The sequence below is a fragment of the Oryzias latipes genome, chromosome 1, assembly GCF_053564925.1.
Source record: "Oryzias latipes strain Hd-rR chromosome 1, Olatipes_Hd-rR_3.1".
NCBI lineage: Eukaryota > Metazoa > Chordata > Actinopteri > Beloniformes > Adrianichthyidae > Oryzias > Oryzias latipes.
Genome location: NC_136237.1, coordinates 38,922,741 through 38,947,092, shown reverse-complemented (window position 1 = coordinate 38,947,092; position 24,352 = coordinate 38,922,741). Strand labels below are relative to the sequence as shown.

At 41.7% G+C, this 24,352-nt stretch overlaps 2 protein-coding genes across 7 annotated transcripts; both read left to right on the top strand.

Annotated features, from left to right (window-relative positions):
- The first annotated feature begins 256 nt into the window (after window positions 1–256).
- On the top strand, window positions 257–12,983 carry rasal3 (RAS protein activator like 3). 3 transcript variants are annotated; one of them, XM_020708972.3, is made up of 19 exons: window positions 257–1,006; window positions 2,585–2,727; window positions 2,813–2,891; window positions 4,976–5,043; window positions 5,122–5,201; window positions 5,522–5,648; window positions 6,097–6,195; window positions 6,279–6,953; window positions 7,024–7,168; window positions 7,237–7,381; window positions 7,463–7,699; window positions 8,030–8,231; window positions 8,349–8,440; window positions 8,528–8,641; window positions 10,184–10,373; window positions 10,468–10,578; window positions 10,660–10,850; window positions 11,698–11,782; window positions 12,268–12,983. In XM_020708972.3, the coding sequence occupies exons 1-19, from the start codon at window positions 397–399 to the stop codon at window positions 12,376–12,378; spliced, it is 3,504 nt and encodes a 1,167-aa protein (XP_020564631.1). In that variant the 5' UTR covers window positions 257–396; the 3' UTR covers window positions 12,379–12,983. The 3 variants fall into 3 exon arrangements, with proteins under 3 accessions (XP_020564631.1, XP_020564596.1, XP_020564660.1); XM_020708937.3 differs by having other exon boundaries at window positions 2,582–2,727; XM_020709001.2 differs by lacking the exons at window positions 257–1,006; window positions 2,585–2,727; window positions 2,813–2,891 and adding an exon at window positions 3,113–3,306.
- Window positions 12,984–14,414: 1,431 nt separating this feature from the next.
- Window positions 14,415–24,028, top strand: LOC101157185 (E3 ubiquitin/ISG15 ligase TRIM25). Of its 4 annotated transcripts, none has more exons than XM_011485221.3 (11): window positions 14,423–14,549; window positions 14,792–15,440; window positions 15,716–15,811; window positions 15,888–16,121; window positions 17,662–17,830; window positions 17,913–17,939; window positions 19,102–19,155; window positions 19,310–19,366; window positions 19,949–20,056; window positions 20,466–20,528; window positions 21,978–24,028. In XM_011485221.3, the coding sequence occupies exons 2-11, from the start codon at window positions 14,820–14,822 to the stop codon at window positions 22,505–22,507; spliced, it is 1,959 nt and encodes a 652-aa protein (XP_011483523.1). In that variant the 5' UTR covers window positions 14,423–14,549; window positions 14,792–14,819; the 3' UTR covers window positions 22,508–24,028. The 4 variants fall into 4 exon arrangements, with proteins under 4 accessions (XP_078803420.1, XP_011483523.1, XP_020564737.1 ...); XM_020709078.3 differs by having other exon boundaries at window positions 14,423–14,555; XM_078947294.1 differs by lacking the exon at window positions 17,913–17,939 and having other exon boundaries at window positions 14,415–14,555.
- The last annotated feature ends 324 nt before the right edge of the window (window positions 24,029–24,352 follow it).

The following is a 24,352-nucleotide window of genomic DNA, read 5'->3' as shown; positions in this document are numbered from 1 at the left end:
ATTTACATAAAGATGCTTTGACCTAAAAGCAGAACAGGATGAGAGCTAGGAAGGGAAGTATTTAATGAAATCATACAGAGCAGAGAGAAACAAGCAAAAAGTTTAAAACTTTATTAACTTCCCATCTGTGTTTAGAAAGGAAGCTTTCACTGTGAGAGACTGACATTGACTACAGCAGCAAAGCAACCACAGACAGAGCAGCTACTATAGCATGTTGTTGCCGGATAACGTTTTTTGCAAGACAGGAAATGAGCGAAGCAGAGAGATAGAACCAGAGAGGACGACTCTGCCTACATTGGCACAAACAACGCTCGCCATAGCAGCCTGTGAATCAGATCAAACAGGAGTTCATGGACCCTTGAACTGAGAAAGATCCAACCAAGCTTCAGATCTGCAATGGGGACCACCGAGGAGAAAGGTTCAGAGCCTGCAGCTTTGCCACCATCAAAGGATCAAGGGTTGATAGAGAAGGAGCCTGCAGGGGAGCCGCCGCAAACGTCAGAAACCTCTGACCCTCTCAACACCTACAAGTGGCACACAGGCTCCAAGGGGGAAGCAAGCAACCTGAAGGAAGAAGGAGATGGAGACGCCGTTTCCTCCGCACCTGCAATGGAGAAATACCAGAAGGCCGCCAGCAATAAATGGACCAAGATGCAGAACTGGCGCAAAGCCCTGAGCGAGGACACGGCTGGGGACAAAGGCTCCTCTGGGGGGAAAAACGCAGACGGAACCAAGTCTGAGAAAGGGGCAGCAAGAAAGAACCCCTTCAGACGAGCCCTGTCTGAGCCTCCGGGATCACTTTTTGCAGCTCTGAGCTCTACCAGCTCAGCTCAGCCAGCGTCCTCCACATCTTCTGCTGCTGCCTCTGAGGCCTCAGGAGCCTCATGTGCTGACCCCTCGCAGAAAGGAAGCGGAGGAGCGCTCTTCAAGAAATACCTGTGGAATGTAACCCAGAAGCTGAAGAGGCCGAAGCTGCAGACTCGCAGCAGCACTCCGACGTTGTCAGGTAACAGCTGAAAACCTGGGCCCAGTCACTGAGAGCTGGCTTCACCGCTCAGTTGAAGATTTTCACAATAAATGGACATCTTAAAAAAAGTTTAAATGAATGCTTATAATTAGCAGACTGTTCAATCCGTGTGGTTAAACTGTCATTTCCTATTCTCACAACCCAGGTCTTTCAGCAGCACATGGTTGTGGGTGTGGTGGTGTAAGTGAGACCTTCTCACCAAAACTGTGTCATGAACAAATCTGCATTTATGAGGCAAACAGTAAAAAAGTCCAACTCGGTTAAAAGCAGTAAAGGTCACAACGGCTGTTTTTGCCACATCTGCCAAATACGATACAGTGAGAATTACAAGAACAGTAACGGAAAACGTTTTTTCTTTCGAAAAGTTTAAATGAGGTAGCAAGAATTTGAAATGATCAAATTACCTTTTAGATTAAATTAAGAGTAGTAAATCCATCAAAAGATTGACAGTTGCCTTTTCTTCTGAAAGATTAGATCTTACGTTTGTCTTCATAGAATCTTTCTCGGTTTTGTGGATTCTCGTTTACGTCATGACATCAACTTAAAAAGCCTAAAGGCCTTTTCCGATTTAAAAAAATATTTTGTTGCTGCTGTTTTTAACATTTTCTTGTAGCATTTTTCTAATGATGGATGACATGTACAAAGAAAATTAAGTATTTCTTTATTCAAATCCCAGTGAAGCAGGATCAGAGGAAAAAATAAAAGATTGTATGTGTGACGTAGAAAATACTCTGGGCGGGGCGACAAGCTCTCTGCTCCGCTCCATTCTGATCCATCCACTTGCAGACAAATAGATCCGTGAATGTCTTTGTTTTGCTCTTCTGAGCTGGAATCTGGATCTAAACTGTACGGTTGGATAGCTCCAATATTGCTTGTTATTTTTGTGGCACCGGAAATAGTTTGGGGTTGTGCTAGCAGGAGAGCGTCTAAACAGAGAGCTCTCAACAATGTGGAGGGGAGGAGGGTTGCTCCCTGCCAACGATGCTACAACTCAGAGGTGAATTTCTAAAGAACTCCTGCCGCTCTGCAGAAACTAACTGCAGACGCTCGACCTTAAAAAGCATGTCTTCATTGTCATTCTCCTGAACAGTTTATCTCCCTTTTCTAGAGGAGTTTGTTCCGCTCCTCTTCACTGTATAACTTTAGTTTATTGGCTTTTCATTTGTAATTATATCTACTGAACTCCAGAACCCCGGAAGCAGAAAAAAAAAAAAGTGAACACTCTAGATTCACTGGGAGAGAGTGAGGAATTATGGGTAGTTGCAGTTGAACAGCAGGAGCAACTCAACTTGGCGTGTCAAAACAGATGACATCAGTAAATTGGAGTGGGCAGATGCGGTGTGAGATAACGTGTCTTAACATAAATGAAACACAACCCAGCGCATGCCCACATTTCTTCTATGGGTTGAGTAGAAACGACAAAATCCCGACTTCAGACTGAAACCAAACATTTTATAATCATTTACTTTTTACTATTACCTCACTGTTCATTCCATATTTCTGTCACGTCTTTTTCTGCTCATCATGTCACCATTTGGTTCAATGTTCCCTTAGCAGATCTGCGTGAGGTTGACGCAACATCCGAGGCCTCCACTGAACTTCCCAGGCAACAATGGGCGCCCCCTCAGGAGGTCCCCCTGTGGGACATCTGCAACTGCATCCTTGAGGATGGACAGATTCTCATCTCTCAGGAAGACGAGGTACCAGTGCACACATGCAGGCTGCATGACAGAGCAGTGCCCTCTTGCTTCCGTCCAGGTTTCTAATGACTTGTGTCCCCCTCAGCCGACGACATGGATCCGGAACCGGGTCAGCAGCTGCTTGTCCAACCCCAGCATGCAGAACCTCGTGGACATCGACTCAGGTTAAGTTCATTTCTTCAGACCGCGCTGATGCAAAGCGAGAGCTGCATAACTGTCATCGAAGCTCGCTCCAAGCCTGAACACTATCAAAGAGGAAATAGCTGAACGTTTGTTTGTGAGCGTGACTGTTAAAATTGCTTCCTCTGGGTGTTTTCTGGAGAAGATAGCATCTTGGGGGAGTATCTTAGAAGAGAGACAGAATCACAGGGGTGGGTTAGGTCACATCAAGATTCGAAGTCAGTTCGCCTGGATGCTGAGAGGCCTCTCTGCCAAAGCCAGCATCCAGCAGTCACTCCACTGTTTGATCTGTCAAGACAAACACATCCCAGAAGCTGACGAAGAAGCTGAGAAGTACCTCGACTATTAGACACTGAAGGATGGGATTTGGGCGCTGGATTGTGTGCGGAGGGTCTTTGGGTAAGCTTGGAGGTTTCGCTGTCAGAACTGTCAACTCGCTTACTGACTTCAACTTCTAACAGTAGCAGTAAAAATGATTTTGGTGTGATTTTACCCACTGATCTTAAAGTAAGCATTTACCAAAGTAGGAAACATTTAAACTAATCACGTATTGCAGAAGCTGCCACCCTTAAAAAAAAGAAACAACCCACATCCTGTGTTGATTAAAAAAAGAAAAACTGTAGGAAATGTCTCTTTCATACAAGCTTGATCAAAAAATGTTTGAGTTTTTTTATACTTTAGGTTATAATGTCAAAAAACATTTTTTTAACTTAATTTTTAATGGTTTTTGTGACAAGAAGAAACCACATTTAAAACAACAATCAAAACAGAGTCAATTCTAGGTGCTTCTTGTGTCTCTTTGTTGTAAAGTGTCCAATTTTTCCACTTCTGGTGTAATTGTGCCTCTTGCAGTCTCAACCTCTATGTTATGTTTCCGTTAGATAGTTGTCGTAAATTGTTGATGTCCATTTGATGGGATGGACGCAGTGCCCCAGTTCCTGGTTAATGGTTTTTTTTTTTGCGGCCAGTGACATAACTTTAAATAAGTATTTGTCACTTTGGTGGATTGAAAACATGTCCAAATAAAACAGTTCTGGTTCCAAAGGAATTGTATATCCCAGCAATGTCAATTTTTTTCAAATTGAAAAAAAGTCCCAACTTGCAGATACGTGACAGAGCGTGATATAACTTTTGGTACAAAACTGCACTCTTTCCTCTCAGATCAGAAAGCTACTGCTCATTCTGCTGCCAGAACCGGAACTGCTCCCAAGTCTTCACAGAGTTGATTTCCAATAACCGCTGATAGTTTAAATCTCTTCATGATGTTGATTCAAATGCTTATCAGATACTCAGATACGGCTCCTAGATATGCAGGAAACAGCTGAAGCTGAGTGAAGCTGCCACTGGCTGCTTCTTGATAAGTTAAGATGTTCCCCCACTGCATTTATGTTACAGCACGTCTTTCTATAAAGACCCACTCCGATGAAAATTTTGTTTTGAACATGTTCTTGAGGCATTTTTACGATGATGAAGGACAAAAAGGGCCACAAACTGCCTACTCTGCTCCATTCTGATGCACGCTAAATCCATGTAGGTCTTTGTTTTTCCTCACCTGAGCTGGAATCCGGATCGAAACTGTACAGCTGCATAGCTCCCACAGTGCTCGCCTTTTTTGTCTCACCGCTAATGTTAAGTTGAGTGTGTGAAGGGCTGTGGGCTAGCGGGAGAGCATGTAAACATAGAGCTCTCATTAATGGGTGCAGAATTGCTTCAGAAAACAACACAGCCCCTAATGCAACAACAAATCAGTAGTTCGGCAACAACCAGACTAACTATCAATATTTTACTTTTCTAAACATTTTAGGAGCACCTGTAGGTTATGACTTATAAGTAACAATCTGTTTTCACAAGGCCAGAAGAAAAGTCAACATTTATGGAGAACGGAGACGTTTCAAGTCATTGAACATACATATTCTGTCTTAAAAAGCCTTAATTTACTTTGTAATCGAGTGAATGAATTGGTATATTTTGTTGGGGAACAAAAGTAAAAAGAACTATACACAAAATCCAATCCTGACCAACAACAGAGGTTTTTATTCTGTCTGACGTGTATCATCTGGGCCTTCAGAGTGCAGCCCTGACCATGGGGGCCCCTCGGGCAGCAGTCGGCCAAAGAGCCAGGATGGCGGAGTGAAGGTGAGTCTGGTCTCCCTTCTGACGTAGTTTCCTGCTGACACAGCACGAGGCTGCACTCATGCTCTCCTTTTACCCCAGGGGATGATCAAGCGGCGCCTGGATAAGGTCAAAAGGAACAGCACCTCCCAGCTGATCCCAGCAGGACTCAAAGGAAGCAGGTAGGGCGCACGGCGATGGTTTTGGAGGAAGAAGAGCCATGGGGGCAGGTTTTAAGAAGATGCGGTTAATATGTTTGACCTGTTATGACCAGGTTTAAAGTGATACCCAGCTTTTCAGCAAAGAAAGATTACGTCTTTTGAAACATCAGATCAAAAATGTTATTTTTAAAATAATTAGTTACATTCTTTGACACAGCATTTTCTCTTAAGAACATTCAAAATCTAAATGAACAGCACCGACAAAAACATTCAACCTTTAATAAGTTATAATGTTTGAAAGTATTTCCTTTTTTCCTCCTTATTCTATTATTCATTCACAGGTATGGTTCCCGGGAGTCTGTTTCCATCCCAGTCGGCGCAGTTGGGAGTCTGGATCTGAGCGCTGACACCAGCATGGTCATCAGGCCCGTCCACGGCTCCATTTTAGGGGAGAAGTACTGCTTTGAGGTAAGCTTTAGGAACATTTTAACCCAGAATCCCAAGCTTTTTCAAATCCAGGAGTTCGTTTTACAAAGTTAACTCTACATACACATTCGTATCATGTTTACTACATGCATTTCTGAGAGCCCGTATCTCATTAGCTTGATCCAAACATTCCTTAAAAACCCCTTTGCTCTATGCCAGCAGTCCCACTCACAACTCAGAGGCAAATTTCTAATAAACTCCTGCTGCTCTGCAGTAACTATGTCCTAAGAAACAACACAGGTTTTTTTTATTTGAGCTAAAAACGGTACAATCATAAAGAAAACACCACTCGAAAGGCTTTTACAACAGATCAAAAGATGATCGGAGTGGAACTTTAACAGTGAAAGAGCAGTCATACTAATTTATTAAACGTTTCAGAAAAAAATCCGATCTGTTCTGACAGTCATGCTGGGTTTTTTATATGGTAAAGGTGATCAGCACGGAGAACACCCACTGCTTTGGCTGTTCCTCGGCAGCCGAGCGGGACCGCTGGATTGAAGACCTAAGAAGGGCAGCTCAGCCCAACAAGGTGATCCTCGGCCACTTTTCTTGTCTGAAACCTTTGACAACATCAAAAAGTCGATTAAAATTTTGACTTTTTCCCTGTAACAGGATAATATTGAACGCACTGAGAACTCCCTGAGTTTGTGGGTAAACGAAGCCAAGGATCTGCCCCCCAAGCAGCGTTACTACTGCGAGGTACACCTGGACGGGACCCTGTTCGCACGCACCAGCAGTCGTACTGTTGGCAAGGCAGCTAACCGCTCCAGCATGCCGGGGGACGCCTCTGCCAAGTCTTCAGGAGGGCCAGGGGCCGGTGGAAGTGGGGTTGGAGGGTGTCAACTCTTTTGGGGGGAATTCTTTGAGCTCGACAACCTGCCCTCCGTTTCCCAAATCAGCCTGCACCTTTTCCGGGAGGACGACCCAAAGAAAAAGCGCCATTCCAAGGATGAGTCAAGCCTGCACCCACTGGGCAGTGTGGCGATATCCATCGCTGATGTTCTGGGAAGGACCTACCAGGAGAAATGGTACCCCATTGTTCCATACAAAGCTTCAGGCACAGTGGCGACCAAAGAGCTGCTGGGCCCACAGGCCTCTCTCCGCATCAAGGCCCGCTTCCAGAATTTGAAAGTGCTGCCCATGGAAAAATATAAAGAGTTTGCAGAGTATGTGACGGTGGATTATGTCGAAATGTGCAAAAACTTGGAGCCACTTCTGAATGTGAAGGAGAAGGAAGAGTTGGCAGGAGCTCTGGTTCATGTACTCCAAAGTATCGGCAAGGCCAAGGTTAGAGAACAAGACGTGTGAGAAAATATTCTTTAAAGAATTGTCCTAAACATTTCTACCTATGCTTCAGGAATTCCTTATTGACCTGGGCAGCGCAGAGGTGGAACGACTTGGAGAGAAGGAAGCGCTGATCTTCAGAGAGAACACACTAGCTACTAAAGCCATAGACGAATACATGAAGCTGGTTGGCCAGAAGTACCTCATTGACACACTAGGTAGGCTAGTATAATGATAACCAAGGTTTCTTTGTGTTGTTTTTACTAAAATTTTCTTGTTGATGTAGGAGACTTCATCACTCGACTTTACACCTCGGTGGAGAACTGTGAAGTCGATCCACTTAAATGTCCTGCGGCTGACCTGTCAAATAACCAGAGACACCTGAGATCCGCCTGTGAGGAGGTGATGCAGAAGATTATTGAGATCCACGGGTGAGAGAAGACAGCTCATCGTAGAGAATAAACCACAGAAGGTTTCACGAAGCCAACAACTGACACCAGTTTTGTGCGCAGACCTTTTCCGGAAGAGTTAAACAAGATCTTCTCCAGTTGGATGGAGCTGTGTGAGGACAAGGGCAGGGCAGAGATTGGCCAGCGCCTCATCTCTGCTTCGCTCTTCCTTCGCTTCCTGTGTCCCGCTGTGCTGAGTCCCTCCCTTTTTGGTCTGATACAACCCTATCCAGAGCCCCACACTCTACGCACTCTGACCTTAACTGCCAAAGTCATCCAGAACCTGGCCAACTTCACACTGTGAGTAGCTTCTTCTTCTCTTTGTGGGGTGGCCATGGTACAAAGGTAGACCCGGTCGACCTCTGATCGGCAGATTCCAGGTTCGGTTCCTGCATTGCACGCCCATGTGTCCGAGTGTCTTTGGTGGTTATAGGTTGATGCCAGTGTAAGGCAGTGGAGCTGGAGGTGTGTGAATGTGTGTGTGTGTATTTGGGTAAATGGGACTGTTTATACAGCGCTTTGGGCCTCCTAAGAAGGTAGTAAAGCGCTGTAAGTATAGGCCATTTACCATTTTGTGGACAAAAACGTTCATGGAAAATGACATAAATTCCATATTTTCTTCTTAACTAGGTTCGGAGAGAAGGAAGAGTACATGCTGTTCATGAACGAATTCTTGGAGCAGCACTGGGACGGAATGAGGTTTTTTTTGCAAACGGTCTCCAATCAAGACACAGAAATCCCGATGACATCTTTCGATGGCTACGTGGATCTGCCGTTACGTCTGGCTGTGCTCCACGGCCTTCTGGTGGGCATCATCCACACAAAGGACCAGGTAGGACCAACCAAAATCCAGTTAACAGGGTTCCTTCAAATGAAAAACTTTCCATGGTTTGCTAGCGACACTCATTATACATGATGGCACCTATCACTCAACCTGTTCTTTCGTTAGGAAACAATTGAGAAGCTGCATCCTCTGCCTTTGATTCTCAACCACATAGCTGACTCACTTGGCCCTGAGGCGCCTCGGATTGTCATCAACAGGTATTTAGAGGGCAACATCTTGCACCTTTTCGCATAATGGATGGAGAACATGGAGGTGTTAAATGATCCACTGTTTACTCTTCACAGCAATACTGAACAGTCTAAGCCAGTTTATGTTCCTCCTAAGGACTTGGGCAAGTACAGCCCTCACCAGTCCTCCATGCAGAAGCTGCCTCTGGATTCAAAGGGCGTCCGAGACAAGTATGATGTGCATTTCTTTAATTTATATTTGGGAAATTCCAACACACCAGAGCTTTACATTATACAGTATTTTTCTGACTATAAGTCGCTCCGGAGTATAAGTCGCAGGAAAAAAATTATATAGAAGTCTCACTGGAGTTTGATTCGCACTTCTAGGAGAAACGAGCGATTTTTCGGAACAATTCCGCCAAGTCCAGCGTGATGCCCCATTTACACCAAACACGATTCACGCATCAAATTCACGTCCGCTGCCTCTTTTTCAACACGCATCCAATTCAATGCTCAATGTTTGAACAAAGATGTGCTTATAAACATGACGGTCCAGATGTTAGCCCAGATATGTTTCCATGTCTGCATTCATGAGATCATTCAGTCTTTTTTTTTATGGGGGTCTTTAACTTCTACTGCAGTAGCTGTGTCTGAACAACGGCACTTTCAGCGGTACTTCCGTGTCTCTGTACTCGGGTTTGATGACTTGCTGTCCCGCATTAGTCTTAAGAAGGAAAAAGTATAAACAAGAATAATAATGTATCGATTGCAAATAAGAAAAACATCAAAGTTTTGGAGGAGAACGATTCGATTCTCCTCCATGTTTGTTCTGGACTGTCCTACTACGTTGCTGACAGTAGGAAATACACATCTACAGTGCCCTCTAGTGGTTGTCAGTGGCTAAATAACGAATATATGACACATTTTTTTAAGCTCCTGAGTGTAAGTCGGCCAAGCCTGCCAGCTTGTGCAAAACCAACTTATACTGTGAAAAATATATAATAAAGAAAAGAAGTATTCAATATTCAATTACCACCATTAAAAAAATGAAAAGGTCTGTGTGTGGGTTAAATATTGTTTTATAAAAACACAAAAATATGATAAAACATGATCATTTTATTGTTTTAAATGGCTTTTTTGGATTCAATTTGCCCACAATAGTTTCTCTTTTATATATTCCTTAAAGTCCCACTTTAATAATCTTTTGATCCATTTACAAAGCGTTCCTAGTCGTCTTTTATTTATGATTATGCAGTTTTTAGCCCAAATTTTTAAAAAAAACTTGGGCTGTATTCTAAGACATAATTTCTGCAGAGGGGTAATAGTTCATTAGAAATTTGCCTTTGAGTTGTGGGCGGGAATGTTGAGGTGGAGCAACCCCATCTCCCTTCCTTTCACCATTCCTGACAGCTCAGAACAGGGACCTTGCAGCTCTTTTATTTTATACGTCACAAATAAGATCTTTTCCCAACTGCATTTTTGAGTGAACACTCAGAAATGCAATTGTAAGCTAAACTTTCTTTACTTATGTCCCCCATCAGCAGAAAAATGCCACAAAAACATGTTAAAAACACCCAAAATATGTTTAGGTTCAGAGTCTGTCTTTAAAGTGTACTTGAGTTTGTTTCTACACTTTAACCACGCCCATTGGTTGTGTAAGGCCTTATTTCTTAGAAATATTTTTCAACATTTGCCAACTTTCAAAAAGAATTTTGCCCATTGAAGAATAAATTGCGGGCAATTTTAATGCTGTCGACTCTTCTGTGGTTCCAGGATGACAGAGCAACAGAGAAAACCGATCAAGAGAACCCAGAGTGCTCCACACAAACGTCCCATTCACCCAAAACAACCCCTGAAGAGGCAGAAAAGCTCTGAAACACTGCCGTCACCCGAGCAGGAGTCAACGGCAATGGCCGACCAACCGCAGGAGGCCAACCAGCCAAGCATCTCACCACCACATCCTGTGAGGGCAGGTTTTGGAAAGAATGACCAAGTGTTGCTTGATTGTAACTGTAAATGAAAAAAATAAGGGATATTTCTTTGTGGCCTCTCCTCAGAGTGGAACTGTCAAGCGGCCGCCAGCACCAGTTCCCTGGATTATAGTCAATCCCAACAGGGAGTCAAGTGAGATGAAAGCAGAGAACGAGCAGTTCAATTTACTGGATAAGGTACATCGCACCGCCGAGCCCCAAACGTCACTGAATTCTTGCATGACTTTCATCCTGACTTGTGCCTGTAATCTAAACCAGCATGCTCAGGAGCTTTCGGAGCTGCGTCTGGGGATCGAACAGGTGACAGAGCGGGAGCTGGACATGGCGAAGCGCCTGGAGGACTTCATCATCCAAAGCCAGGACCAGAATGCGGTGTTGCAAGCTGAAGTCCAAGAGTTGAGGAACCTGCTAGCTGTAAGAGAAGAACAGCTGGCTAGCGCCACCTTCAGGTGTGTTTGTGGACCATTAACCTTTTGTTGGGACGATGGTGGATATGAAAAAGTGCTGAGAGAGCTAAGCGGACAGCTGAATATGAAATTATCATTGACCTCTACTTTATAGACCAAACAATGTGTGCATTGATACGAGGATTCTTCAGATTTGCTGTGAAACCTTTAATTCGTTTTCGGGATTAACTTCCTCTTGTGTTAGTTTTCTGTCATCAAGTCTTTTGGTGATCTAAAATCAGCTTTAAAATAAAATACAGTGAAATCATCATGCAATTTTTTTATGCCGTCTCTTGATTGTCTGCTTAGGCCTACTTTTCCCTGAAATGATTTAGTCTGGGGCCTTTGGCCTTTTTTTGCAGCTTATCCGTCCATTTCAATTTTAGAAAAATGGTAAAGACTAAAAAAAAAAAAAAATTACATGGATCAAAAAAAGATTGTTGTCATTACTATTACTGATGGTGATTATAACACACCTATTTATGGCTTTAACTATGAGTTTAACTTATTTATTTATCAATAATATTACTAATAGTAACATTGAGGGTGCAGGGCTCCGTTTTGAGCCGTATACATTAGCTCCAAGAAAAGGTCAAAAAAAGGTTTTACTCAGCTATAAAACTTAAATATTAAGACAAATAACAAGTAGAATAAGTCAGAAGTTATTTAGATAAAGGTTACTGACAAATTCAAAAAGCCAAAAGGTGATGAACAAAGAAAAATGAAGTACTATCACATAAAACACAGGACAGCGGAAGTCGTTTCATGTTGAGAAGATATTTAGAATCATGTTTTCAAATTTCAGTTTCAGAAAGTTGTTGAACCTTTTTCCTGTTCTCGTCTGTTGCAGATTGGGGGTGATTGAAGAGGAAAGAGAAGAGGATGAGAGGAAGTTAAATGTTGCTGTTGCAGCAGCCGAGAGAATGAATGTGCTGGTAAGAAAAGAAAAAAGAAAAAAAAGAAGGGGCTGTGTTTTCTCAACCATCAATGCCTTAGTCACAACTGCCCTTCAGTTATATTGTACAGTCAATGAGGTGTATGACAAATCTCAAGGGAACTGCAAGCCACACACTCCCCTTAAGATGAGGCCGCTCCTCTCTACGACCCTCCACAAAAACCTGCAGCACCCCTTCAGGTCCTTTGGAAACCAGCCTCTAGTGGTCTTTGGAAGAACTGACATTTTTGGTAGTTTCTGGTCTGCATCAAAGTTTTTGATCAGAAAGTGGGGATTTGGGTCCAAACGTGCTCTATTGCTCTATTTGCCACTGCCATGCTTGTTGCAATTTACACAGCAGCAACAAAAAAGGGCTATTCCTGTCCTTGGGGGACCGATGAACAAAAGCCTCATGACTTTTACAAGGAAACGGTGACTTTTTTTTTTAAACACAATTTTGGGTTTCTTTTTTATTTTGTTGCACAGGAGGAGCAGTTTGCAGGCCTGATGAGGGATCTGCAGCAGCTGACAGAAGCATCCAAGAGCGGCCAGAATAACACACAGCCCCCCGACAAACAACACATCACCAGCAACTAAATCTTTGCAGAGAGAACTTGTTCAATTAGGTCACTTTTAGAGGGAAAACAAAACAAAAAAAGCCTGAACTGTGTTTTAACATCTGTGATTTGTATATAAGATGCTTTCAGGAAGCGGATTTACAGGCAGCTGTGACTCTCTGTTTCAAATATGAAGGGAACGTCCACTGTCTTAAACAGGAAGTTTGAGAAACTCAGTAAGTTTTATGTAAAAATAGGTAGAGAAAAGTTGCAGCTCATTGTGGGATTTCTTTTATTCTTTTTTTTACTTTTCACTTGCTGATAAAGAAAAAAAAATACCCATTGAAGCGGAAATACAGGCTTAAAACAGGTGGACAGAAAAAATTATTTAGTTGTACGGATGACAGGAGGATTATGTTTTGTGTATTATTTGTGACCAAATTTAGATTTTTTTAAACCTGTATGAGTCATGTAATAATGTCAGCTTGAGATGCTGGAGATTTCCCATAATGCAGGTGAAATGTGAATGGATTCCAAACTGCAGAAAAAACACTTGCAGGATTTGTGACATCTGTTTTGGCTTTTGTACACTTGATTCATATGTGGTTGACATGGAAATACCTTTGGAAATAAAAAAAAACAATATATTGTTCTTCATGTTTTTGCTGTGGACAAAAGAACTGGAACTCATGTTTTACTTTTGGTGTTTTTAACATGTTCTTGTGGCATTATTTTAATAAAGGAGGACATATAGAAAGAAACCTAGGCTTAAAATTGAAATTCAAAGTATTTCCTTACTCAAACTGTTGTGAATTAGGAGCAGATAAAAAAAATGCCATTTGAAAAAGGTAACGTTAAAAATACACCAGGCGGGCCACAAACTCCCTGCTCTGCTCCATTCCGATGCATCCCCTTGTAAACGATTAGATCCATGTACGTCGTCATTTACCTCATCTGAAATGTCATCTGGATCAAAACTGTATGGCTTGAAAGCTCCAATATTGCTCGCTATTTTCGTTGCACCATTGATGTCAGGTTGGGGTTGTAAACTAGCTGGAAAGAGCTTTCGGCAATAGTAAGGGAAAGCAAGAGCTGGGTTGGCAATGGACCGCCCACAACTCTGAGGTGACTTTCTAATAAACTACTGCTGCTCTGCAGAAGCTATGTCCAAGAAAATGACAGGTTTATTTTTATTTTGGCTCAAAACTGCATAATCATAACTAAAGACCACTGGAGTGGAAATGCTTTTACAATTGATCACACAATTAAAACACAAACCAAAACAGTATACAACTAAGGTCCCTCTATAATAGAAGAGCCACTGGACAAAAGTAGCAATTATTTTACAAAATATGCTAAAAACTGTGGTACTTGGGAAAATATCACTCCACCAACTTCAAATTTAGCACAATGTAGTCACATTTATCACCAATTTTTCTTTACATATGTAGAAAAACATCTCCTATTGGTTTTACTGATTATGATATCATCACTGTTCCATATGATAAATATCCAAAAAATTTTAACCAAAAAATGTATTTCATTAAAACAAAATTCAGCACTAAAGCTCCTAAAATTTCTGTAAGGCATTTGTCCAAATTAGAAAAAATATTTAAGCTATTTAAATCCACAAATTAAATGTGTAAATTGAGCTTTTTTGCAGTTAAAACCTGTAACAAAGATAAACATAATTGTATTTTCTTTTTTTTTTCTTTTTTTTACCTTTACACCGCACCTCGCCCCAGCGTTTCTCTTGAAACATTTTTTCACAAATAAGCGTTATATGTCACCTATTGTATTTAATTTTCCATTATTTAAATAAAATCTTATATAAATAAAGTTGTAAAAAAAAAAAGGACACTTGACAGAAAATAGCTCAAAAGGGGTTTCATATTAATCCATACAGATATATTTTCAACAATTATTCCTTCTTGGTGAGTATTGATATGGCTTCGTCATGCTTTTGTTATGTTAAAAACTTTGAAAAAGCGATTAGAGTGATTTTTTTTCAGAGGAAAACCAGCTTCCCTCAGCTCACGCAACTGCAAACTGTTGTTTTGAAAACTGTTTTTTGCTGCGCGCGCAGCTGCGGAACAGCTCGTGACACACCTTCGATGACGTAGACTTTAGGTCAGGCCACAAAGTTCACGAGACAAACCCGAACGGAAGGGCTTATTTAACTTTAAAAAAATCATTCCTCGACGACAAAAGGTAAGTGTAAGTGTTCTTCCTCCCTTTTCACGTTAATCCTTACGGATATTTATGCTTTAATTCTGGTGACGTCAAGCCGAAAGTAAAGGTCGCTGTTTTGTTTACTTGTCAAAATTTTATCTAATATTTGATTATTAGGTGTCAGACCAACGACTTTAAATATGCTTTTTGATTAAATTGTAATTATGGGGGAATCAAAACCTGCTGGTTTAACTTTGACTTAAGTTTCGTTTCTGTCGCAGATTTGTCGCAACTCTTGCAGCAGTGTTCATGATGGCGGAGGAGGCCGACTTTCCCCTGTGCGCTCTGGAGGAGGAGCTGACCTGCTGCATCTGCCTGAGCCCCTTCGACTGTCCGGTCACCATCCCCTGCGGACACAACTTCTGCCAGGACTGCCTGCTCGCCACCTGGGAGGACGCCAACTTCAGCTGCCCTCAGTGTCGGACCAGCTTCCCGTCCAGGCCAGAGCTGCAGAAGAACACGGTCCTCAGCTCCGTGGTGGAGGCCTTCAAGCTGAAGTCCTCCAAGAACAGCTCAGCCATCCCGACCGAGCAGGAGAGCAAAGCTGAGGAGCAGGAGAGCAAAGCTGAGGAGAAGCATGTGGTCCTCTGCGACGCATGTATGGAGGCAGAGGCCTCCAGGACCTGCCTCACCTGCATGGCCTCCTACTGCGAGGAGCACCTGCGGCCTCACCGGGACAACCCCATTTTCCGCGTCCACAAGCTGAGCGAGCCAGTCGGAAACCTGATGGAGCACATCTGCTCCGACCACCACAAGCTGATGGAGCTCTACTGTACAAACCACGACCGTCTGATCTGCAGCTCCTGCCTCCAGCAGGCCCACAAAGGCTGCTCCTTCACCTCCCCTGAGGAGCAGAGGAGCCTGAAGGAGGTAGCTGTCCCAGTACACAGTATTAGACTTTTACAACTTTGTGGCAAATATGTATTTGTTTGCCCTGATCATCTTTTGATCCCAGTGGTCTTTTGGTAATGATGATGCCGTTTTTAGCCCAAATCATTTTGTAGGACATAGTTCCTGCAGAGCAACAGGAGTTTATTAAAAAGTTGCGGGCAGGAGGAGCAGATTCTGAAGATTCTTGGTTAAAGCTTATTTTTGTTTCAGACTAGAAAACATCATCAAATGTCCAACCATTCCTCTGTCTTCAGGCTGACCTGAAGACCAAGTTGGAGCTCCTGGATGGAAAGATCACAAAGAACGAGACTATTCTCTCTCAAATGACGGTCATGCAAGTCAAGCTGAAGGTATTGCAGTAGTGGAGGTCTAGAACACCTCTGGGTCTTTTAGACCGTCATGCTCTCCCTCCCTCCCTCCCTCCAGGACTCGGCCACCAGCAGGAAGAAGACCATAGCGGCTGAGTATCAGCAGGTGAGAGACATGCTGACTCGAGAGGAGAGCGAGGCCTCCAACGCGCTGGACCGAGAGGTGGAGAGCGGTCAGATGAAAATCCGAACCCTGATGAAGAAGTTCTCTGAGAATGTCGAAAACATGAAGAAAGCCAAAGGGGACATCTGCCGTCTGCTGGGACAGTCCCAAACGCAGAGCTTTCTGCAGGTAGGACGGCCGCTGACTAGTGTGTTCACCTAGAACTAGAGTATGCAGAGTAGAGCCCTGTGACGTGGTTTTCGTGTCTGCATTGAGCCTCTTGGACAATTTAGCATTTAACATCCCCTTTATTTTGTTATTTGACCTTTTTATTTATCAAGGCAAACCAGAAAACAAAATCTTATTTTCAACCGTGGCCTGGCAGAAGGCATCAAGATGACTTTGAGAAGCTTTTCTCTGGAAAAGCTTGATGGGATGAATTGATTTGATGGATGTTATTGACGTTCATATTCTTAATTTTTCGCAGCTGTTTTTTTTCTGCAATTGAGTTTTGGGCCAGTTTACAAAACAAACAAAAGCTTTTTATTTTATTTTCAATTACGACTTTAAAAACATGTAAATTTACAAGAAATAACACCAAAGTTGTCTGTTTATGGGAGCCTAGCTTGAAGATGAGCCTTTTGTGAAGCTTTATTTCCGGATAGGTTTCAAAAACAAAGAAGTTGTGAACCTTTTGGCGACTCAAAATCAGATTAATGTTAGTGTAGCCGGCTTTCTGGGATTTTGTGTCGGTAAAGTGGAGTTTCATATCTAAAACACGGAGCTCAGAGACACGTTTGGCTGAAGAGGACCAATACTTTATCCTGCCCTGTTCATTCACATACCCAGAAGTCCATCTGTCACCATGAACCTGTCACGTGCAGAAGAAACACCAAATATACAAAACACCATATAAACAGTTTATTCTGATCGTTGGTCACTGCTGCGCTGGCTTTGCGTCGTTTGTAGACGGTGTGGCGCTCCAGAGAAAGCTTTGGAGCGCGAAGAGGACCGGTCGCCTGCTCCGCCCGTGCAAAGCAAGTCTCTGAGCAGAGCAGCCGCACTCGTAGCTTCGTGTTTGCAGCAGGGGTTAGGGTCCTGAGAAACCGTGTAAACAATCCTGTGAATTCATGTCTCCAATCGTGTCCAGACAAAATAAAGGCTGACGTTAGTTCCACATATTTACGTTCAGTCAAGATGCACATTGCGGCCTTGACCACATGGATTTTAAATGCATCCACGGCTAAATGTTGTTGCTGGCACTTATTAGCCTAACCCTTCTTTCGGCTCCGTTCCGCCAAGAAAAAAGGCACAGAGTTAAAAAAAAAAGTACGAGCGAACAAGCACGTAATAATAATCATAATAATGATAAAATCACGTTTAGAAGATCATCTCACTCCACGCTGCAGGTTTGTTTGTTTACAACAGAAATCAATATTTCCTCTTCTGTGGTCGTTTCCGGTATTTTGGAGAGTCCTGCACGTCCAAATGATTTGTTCCGACCAAAAGTGTGGCGTATGTAAACGTTTGTTATAATCGCATAAGGTTTTTCTGGGACCATGTACACAGTTCAATTCTAATTCGATCTTTGATCCACTAGTGGTGTCTCACCTGGTTTTATGGCTCCACACCTTCATAAAAAAAAGCTCTTTTAGATGTTAGAAATCTCACCCAGCAGTGTGTCTGTGATTACAATGAGGTGCATCATGATCCACCCTCTGTCCTGCAGACGTCATTCACACTCCCCCAAGCTGTGAATTTTGAGCCCTACACGCCTCGGGTCACCTTGGACTCCAGCAAAGTGATGGCGGCAGAGATTTTTCCTGCTGTGCTGAAGAAACACCTGACGGAAATGTTTGGACATCCTGTTGCAGCGCGGATAGAGCTGCTCAAACCGGGTCAGTCTTCAGCTGCGCTGACGGGACTTTTTAAATCCTTTTTAAAAATGTTGTTGGTGAATTCTGTTCAATTTGATCCCAGCGGTAGCCACGGTCTTTCTTCAAGCTGGTGAGTATTTAGAAATGAAAGTATGGGACGGGTGACCGAATCTGCAAATTCACCCTTTATCATATTAAACTGTAATTTTTTCCCCATCATTTTTATTAAAATCCACAAAATGAATTCTGTTAGATCCCACAATGATTTAGAAATGGAGAAATTCTTTATCAATATTTTCTGAAAAAATAAAATGTGACTGGATCTTTAATTTTTTGCATGAGTATTGTTGATGATTGTCAGAAATTTAGTTTTTCGAAGACTTGTTTTTTGTACAAAATATTTCTTTCATTGGGTTTTCTGCAAAAATGGTCACTTCTTGTTTATCTTCACATTATATGATTAAAGTATGAAATGTTTAAAAGCCCCAAATCTATGAGATCAAATCTGAATAAGCTTAAAGTGAATGAAAAAAAATAATTTGAAAAAAAGACATGGCAAAATATGATTTATATCACAAAATTGCACATTAACCAAAATTTTGTACTTTTAAAAAATTTAATTTGAATTTGGCAAGTTTTAGCTGTAAAGTTAGGCTATTTTTTTAAGTTGTCAGTATTTCTTCGAATTTAAGTTATTTTTCCTAAATTTATTTATTTATTTTTTTAAGTTAGTGTACTTTCTAGTTTAAAACTTATTTTAATTTTTTTTATTTTCAAATAAACATGAGTGTTTTTTTAAATGTACAATCTGGTTTTTCATTCATTTTAAGAAAATCCTGATTTGACCCCGTAGTAATCACGAGAAACCATTAAAAATCGTTCAGTTGTGAAGGTTAAACATGAGACAAAATACTTCTTTTTTTTTGTCCAAATAATGCATTAAATCAAAATTTCTTAACCAACCCCACAGCCCAGTCATCATGTGGATTTTCCAATGGTTAATGTTTTATTTTGAAAGAAATCTTAAGCACTATTATTTGTTGTAATGTGGAAAAAAACAAAAACTGTAAGCTTAGGAGTAAAAAAACAATTACATGTATTTCCCTCGTATTAAATTTTAAATAAAGCATAAAAATATACATAACTGTTGCAAAACAAAACATGCTGTCAAATACGGATGTTTTATTCATTTATATTTAGCAATCCTGTTTGATTTGGAGGACCTTTTAGTCTATCGACTGTTGAGGGATAATAAAATACTGACGCATGGATTTGTTGTATTTTTTTTTTAGGTGCAGGAGCAGCTTCTTCTTTATCTTTGACCCCAAAAACATCTCAGCAATTGGGTAACCTATTAAAATAAATAATATTAAATAATTGAGGAATTTTACTCATTTATAATAAAATGATTTATAATAACTCACAAGAAAAATGAAACAAAATTGTGAAATTTTATCTAAAAGGATTACTTTAAATGCTCTATTTTTTGTCTTTTTTTAGAGCCTGGAACTCCCATCCAAACTTCTCTGCCTAAACCAGCCTCAAAGAAAAGATCAAGTAAGAATTGTTTGACTTTAAAAATGTAAGTTAGCATTATTAAATATTTACTGATCTTACAGTGCTGTAGCAAAGCAGGGTAGGGGACTTTCTGACATGTTCTTGTTGCATTTTTCTGACGTGGGAGGACCAACATTGAGAAAATTAATGTCAAAGTTGCATTTCTGAGAATTTTTTTTTTGATTCAAATCGCTGTAAATCAGGAGCAGACGCAAAAATACGGTTTGAAAAAGATTTATATTTGTATTTGTGACTAGGCGGGCCACAAGCGCCCTGTTCTTAGCTACTGGGAGGAAAGGGGGGTGGGCAGGGATGCCCCACATACATGGTCTCACCCACAACTGAGAGGCAAATTCTACTGAACTACTGCCACTCTGCAGAAACTGTCCTAGAAAACGTCATAGGTTTATTTTTGGCTAAAAACGTCATCTTTAAAAGACCACTGGGAACTCTTCTACAAAAGATCGAATGATGATCGGCGTTTGACTTTAAACTCCAGACCCTTTGCTTGGATTCTGCCTTAAATAATCCTTTTTACTCATTTTGATTCATGCCTGTATTTATTTTTTTCCCCTTTTTTAGAAGGCACCAAGTCTTCCGATGCAAGCGGATTGACAAAACGAGAGCTGTCCAAATCCATGGAACACCTTTTGGACCTGAAAGTACACAAACTAAAGGAGAAAATATCAGGTAGACAACGGGGTTTATTGTCTCGGGTTATAATCTAATCTGGTGGCAGTTCCACACCACAGTCTGGGCCAGAATTTCACCTCACAAACAGAACCAGAACTCATTAAAACATCATTTTCAGCCTTTTATATAGCATTGCCTTACATTACTCAGCTGAGTTTGGATTTCCTGTACACTATTCTGCTATCTTTTGTATTTTCTTTGTACAATGCAGGTTAGTCAGCTTCAACAACGTTATTCGTTATTCTTTTCTAAAATAATCTAATGTAGTTTTGAGCTTTGAAATGCAATAAAAGAGCAAGGGGGCAGATGTGGCAAATAGTGGGAATTTTATTACAAATACCAATTTTTTTAATTTAAACTGCTGTTGTGCCCAATTGAGCTGTTTTTTCTTTTCTCTCCCTCTCAGTTTTGAATGCAGAAATTGCCAAAGACATCGCTTCAGCTGAAAAAAGAAGTGAGCTCATGAAGTGTAAGTCTTGCAGTGGGGCAAACAACTGTTTGCAAGTTGTCCCACTTCCACAGAGATGCCAGAGGTCTGTAGTGTTAATGACAGAAACATTTCAACAGTTGGAGACAGAATGTAGAAGTCCAGGAAATCATATTGTATATGGCTGCACGATATGAGGAAAACTCGCAATATGTGATTTTGGTGATAAACATATTGCGATAAGAATATAACTTGCGGTAAATAAACAAAGAGTAAAACAACCAAAAACATCATTCCCATATAATTGCAACAGTTTAAAAATTATACTCCAAATGACCCTCGTCAACAGAGAAGGGGAACATCTAACATAATAGGACTCCATCTGATTGGTCAAATGCATAAATTGATTTATTGGATTCGTTAAATACTTCAAGCTGCCATAAGCTTGTTTTAGCACATTTAAGGTAACCATTTATTGCAATTTTTGCTGTCTTTTGCGATATGCGTATTGCACAGCTTGGTACTGCGATAGCGATAAATTTGCGGTATATTGTGCAGGCCTAATATTGTGTAATTTTTAAACAATTTAAGTAGTATAGCAATAATACTAGCGCATGTCTGCCGGCTACAGTTTGAAGAGGCTCGGTGCGAAATGTCAAAGCGGTACAAACCTCGCTCCAGACTTTATCTTTCACAGTTCTATTGCGATAAATGAAAGACTTTGTGTCGTGGAATTCCAGCCGGGCACGAACCGCAATGATTAATTTCTCCTCCATGATTGCTTTTCCGAACATTCGGGACCTCCGTGAATTAAAGCGGTCGTCGTTGATTTTTCACTACCAAATCCAGGAGTCGGCCTGTTTTAACTTGCAACGCGTTTTGAACGTAGAGTCGTAAAAAGGCACGTAGCTACACGTCAACGTGACGGTTTCAAATGCTGAAGCCCGAACGTTTTCATTGGAAGTGGCATTCAAGCGCCCACCTACAATGAAACAGTAACTTGTATAATCCCAATTCATTTTATAGTTTTACATAGTGTGGAAACACTATAAATGTAGCAAAGACATGTGACCAGACAGTGTGGGAGAATGATCTAATTATGTTCTGAATGAACTTTCTGAAACTACAATGTGAATGGATTTACCAATAATTCTTGTTTACTTTTTTTGTACATATATTTTCACTTGATTATCTTGTAAAAAAAATGCAAGGAATCTGGAAAACTCCACCTGCACTGTTCAGCACCAGGTATTTGTCTCTGAGTCACACTGGTTGAAGTTTTGATCGACCTTAGGTCAGAGAATTGGATCGTTCACTTGAACCAATATCGACTACGAAGGGTGTAGTCGGCCACAAATTGTATGAATCAAATCGTGTCAAAATGAATCGCTAGAGACCAAACTCAGCTTTTTTAGTGGGACAACTTTCAGAACGGATGTTGTGTTCATTACATTTATCCTGTTTTTTTTTTTTTTGTGTCATTCCTTCTAGTTGGCGTTGGTTTCACTTTTGATCCAAGAACAGCCCACAAACGCATCATCCTCACCGAAGACTTCACCAAAGCGTCTGTCTCAGATGAGCCCACCAACTACCCAGAATGCCCCGAGCGCTTTGCGCTTTGCTCCCAGGTACTCTCCTCCAGAGGCTTTATCAGAGGTCGCCACTACTGGGAGTTCCGACTGAGCTGCAACAACTTCATTGGCGTCGGATTGGCTTACGGCAGCCTTGACCGCAAAGGCCCCGCCAGTCGTCTGGGACGCAACAACATGTCCTGGTGTTTGGAGTGGTTCAACGTTAAGCTGTCCGCCTGGCACAGCAGTGTGGAGGTGGTGCTGGTCAACCCGAGTCCCAAGCGCGTAGGCGTGCTGTTGGATTGTGAGGAGGGCAGGGCGACCTTCTACAACGTGGCAGACAGGGCGTATCCCTTACACTCCTTCTCCATACCCTGCGTGGAGGCCGTCTATCCGGCTGTTTGGGCTTTCTCGAGTGGCTCCAGTGTTACTCTGTGCAAGCTGCAGTAAAGATGCTGCATCTGCACGTCCTACTTCATCTGTACACCCCCCATCCCCATTGATAAAGCATTCTTATAAATAATGCAAAGAAATGTGGATATTTGGAAGCAATTGCGATTCAATTGAAGCTTTTTAAGTAAGTTTTCATAGATAACTTGGGTTAAAACATAAAAGTACTTGTTGTACAAATATCTAAATCTGATTAAAGTTATCCGTCGTGTCCAAACTGAGCAGGTTAGATTAAGACAAAAAAAAGATTCAAGTTTATTCGCTTTTCTAAGTATGGAGTAGTAAATCACAAGAGTTTTTACGGGTTTCTGACTTAAATCTTAGAAGTCCGGGTGTTTGTTTGTTTTTTCTTCCCCCCCATTGTGACCCTAATCCTGTCTCATATCTTCAAGCTTTTATTTTGGTAGGACCAGATAAAGCTATAGAAGATGGAGCAACAGTGGTGATCAACACGATGCCTCTGAATCAGCCAGTGGGAAGGCAGTGATGGAGGCTCCTCTCCTAAGCCATCACACCAACAGAACCTCGGTCCTTTTTGAGAATAAGACCGGTTCTAAGAGATTCTGGCATTTAAAAGGAATGATCATCATCTCTGCTGTTGTTTTTTTTACAGCTGCAGAGTGATGAATATGGAAGCTGACTCGTCTGCTTTAGTCACAGAAAATGCGTTTTTCTCCACCTCTAGAGAGCATGTGCGCCTTTAAAACACAGAGAAGCATTTCCAGACAAAAGTAAATGTGTATTTATACTGTTTTTGAAATGCACGAGATAAAAAAAGAACGTCATCTTGCTCATACTATCAGGTGAAGTCAGAACACGGCTGTGGCTGAGCAGGAAGTGGATGATGGCAGAACTGAATCCAGTTTCTCAGACATACATTTGTCTGGTAGACGACTCCCTCTCCACCTTTGACTTTGGATATTCTTTACTGTCAGAAGCCGCCAACAGCAGGGACACCTACTTATTTTTAGGAACTGTCTCGTGCTGTTCACAACAAACGAATGTCTACAGGGGAAAAGGTTGGACTTGGTTCTGCCGTGAACAGAAGAACACACAGTGGGTCCCTTGGAAACATGGGTGTTTCTGCAGGTCGAGACTCGTCAGGGAAATGTCACATTTCATTGACTTCCTTAATTTCTTTGTGCTCCTGATTGGAACTGGGGTCTCATAGCTTCTGTTCCCATTGGGGCGTTTACACTCCATCACTTTAGAAGCTCTGACAGAGGAACGAAAGTGATGGGGCAAAAGTTGAGCGACTGAACCTGGTCGGCGTTTTCTACGCTCGACACATCAATCACGTTTGAGTTTAATGAGTAACCGTGTGTCTTTGGAGGTGTATTTCATTGGATAAAGAGAATTTGCTTTAATCAGAACACTTAAGACTGCTTTAGCAGGTTCTGTCATGTCAACCAAATTTCTATTTGCAGGTGAAATATCGATGTAGATGTTGTAAAATCTTTAATTGTGTTTGATGAAAATAAAACTGTGTTAATTATAAATAAAGGTTCTATAATGGGAAAACCTTTGCTCTCTCTGGGTAATTAGCTCACCTAATTATGGTCCAAAGCAGTCGATGACTGCGAGGACCACATTTTTTATACAGTTGAATAACTTTCTGCACCTTTGAGCAAAAATGTGACCCCCAGCCACATTCGCGTAAATTCATTCATTCATTTTCTTAACCGTTTATTCCCTTTCGGGGTCACGGGGTTGACGGAGCCTATCCCAGCCACTTGGGCGTAGGCAAGGGATAACCTGGACAGGTCGCCAGTCTGTTGCAGGGTGGAATATCCTCAGTCACACATCCATTCACTCACACACCTATGGCCTCACACAGAAAGGTCC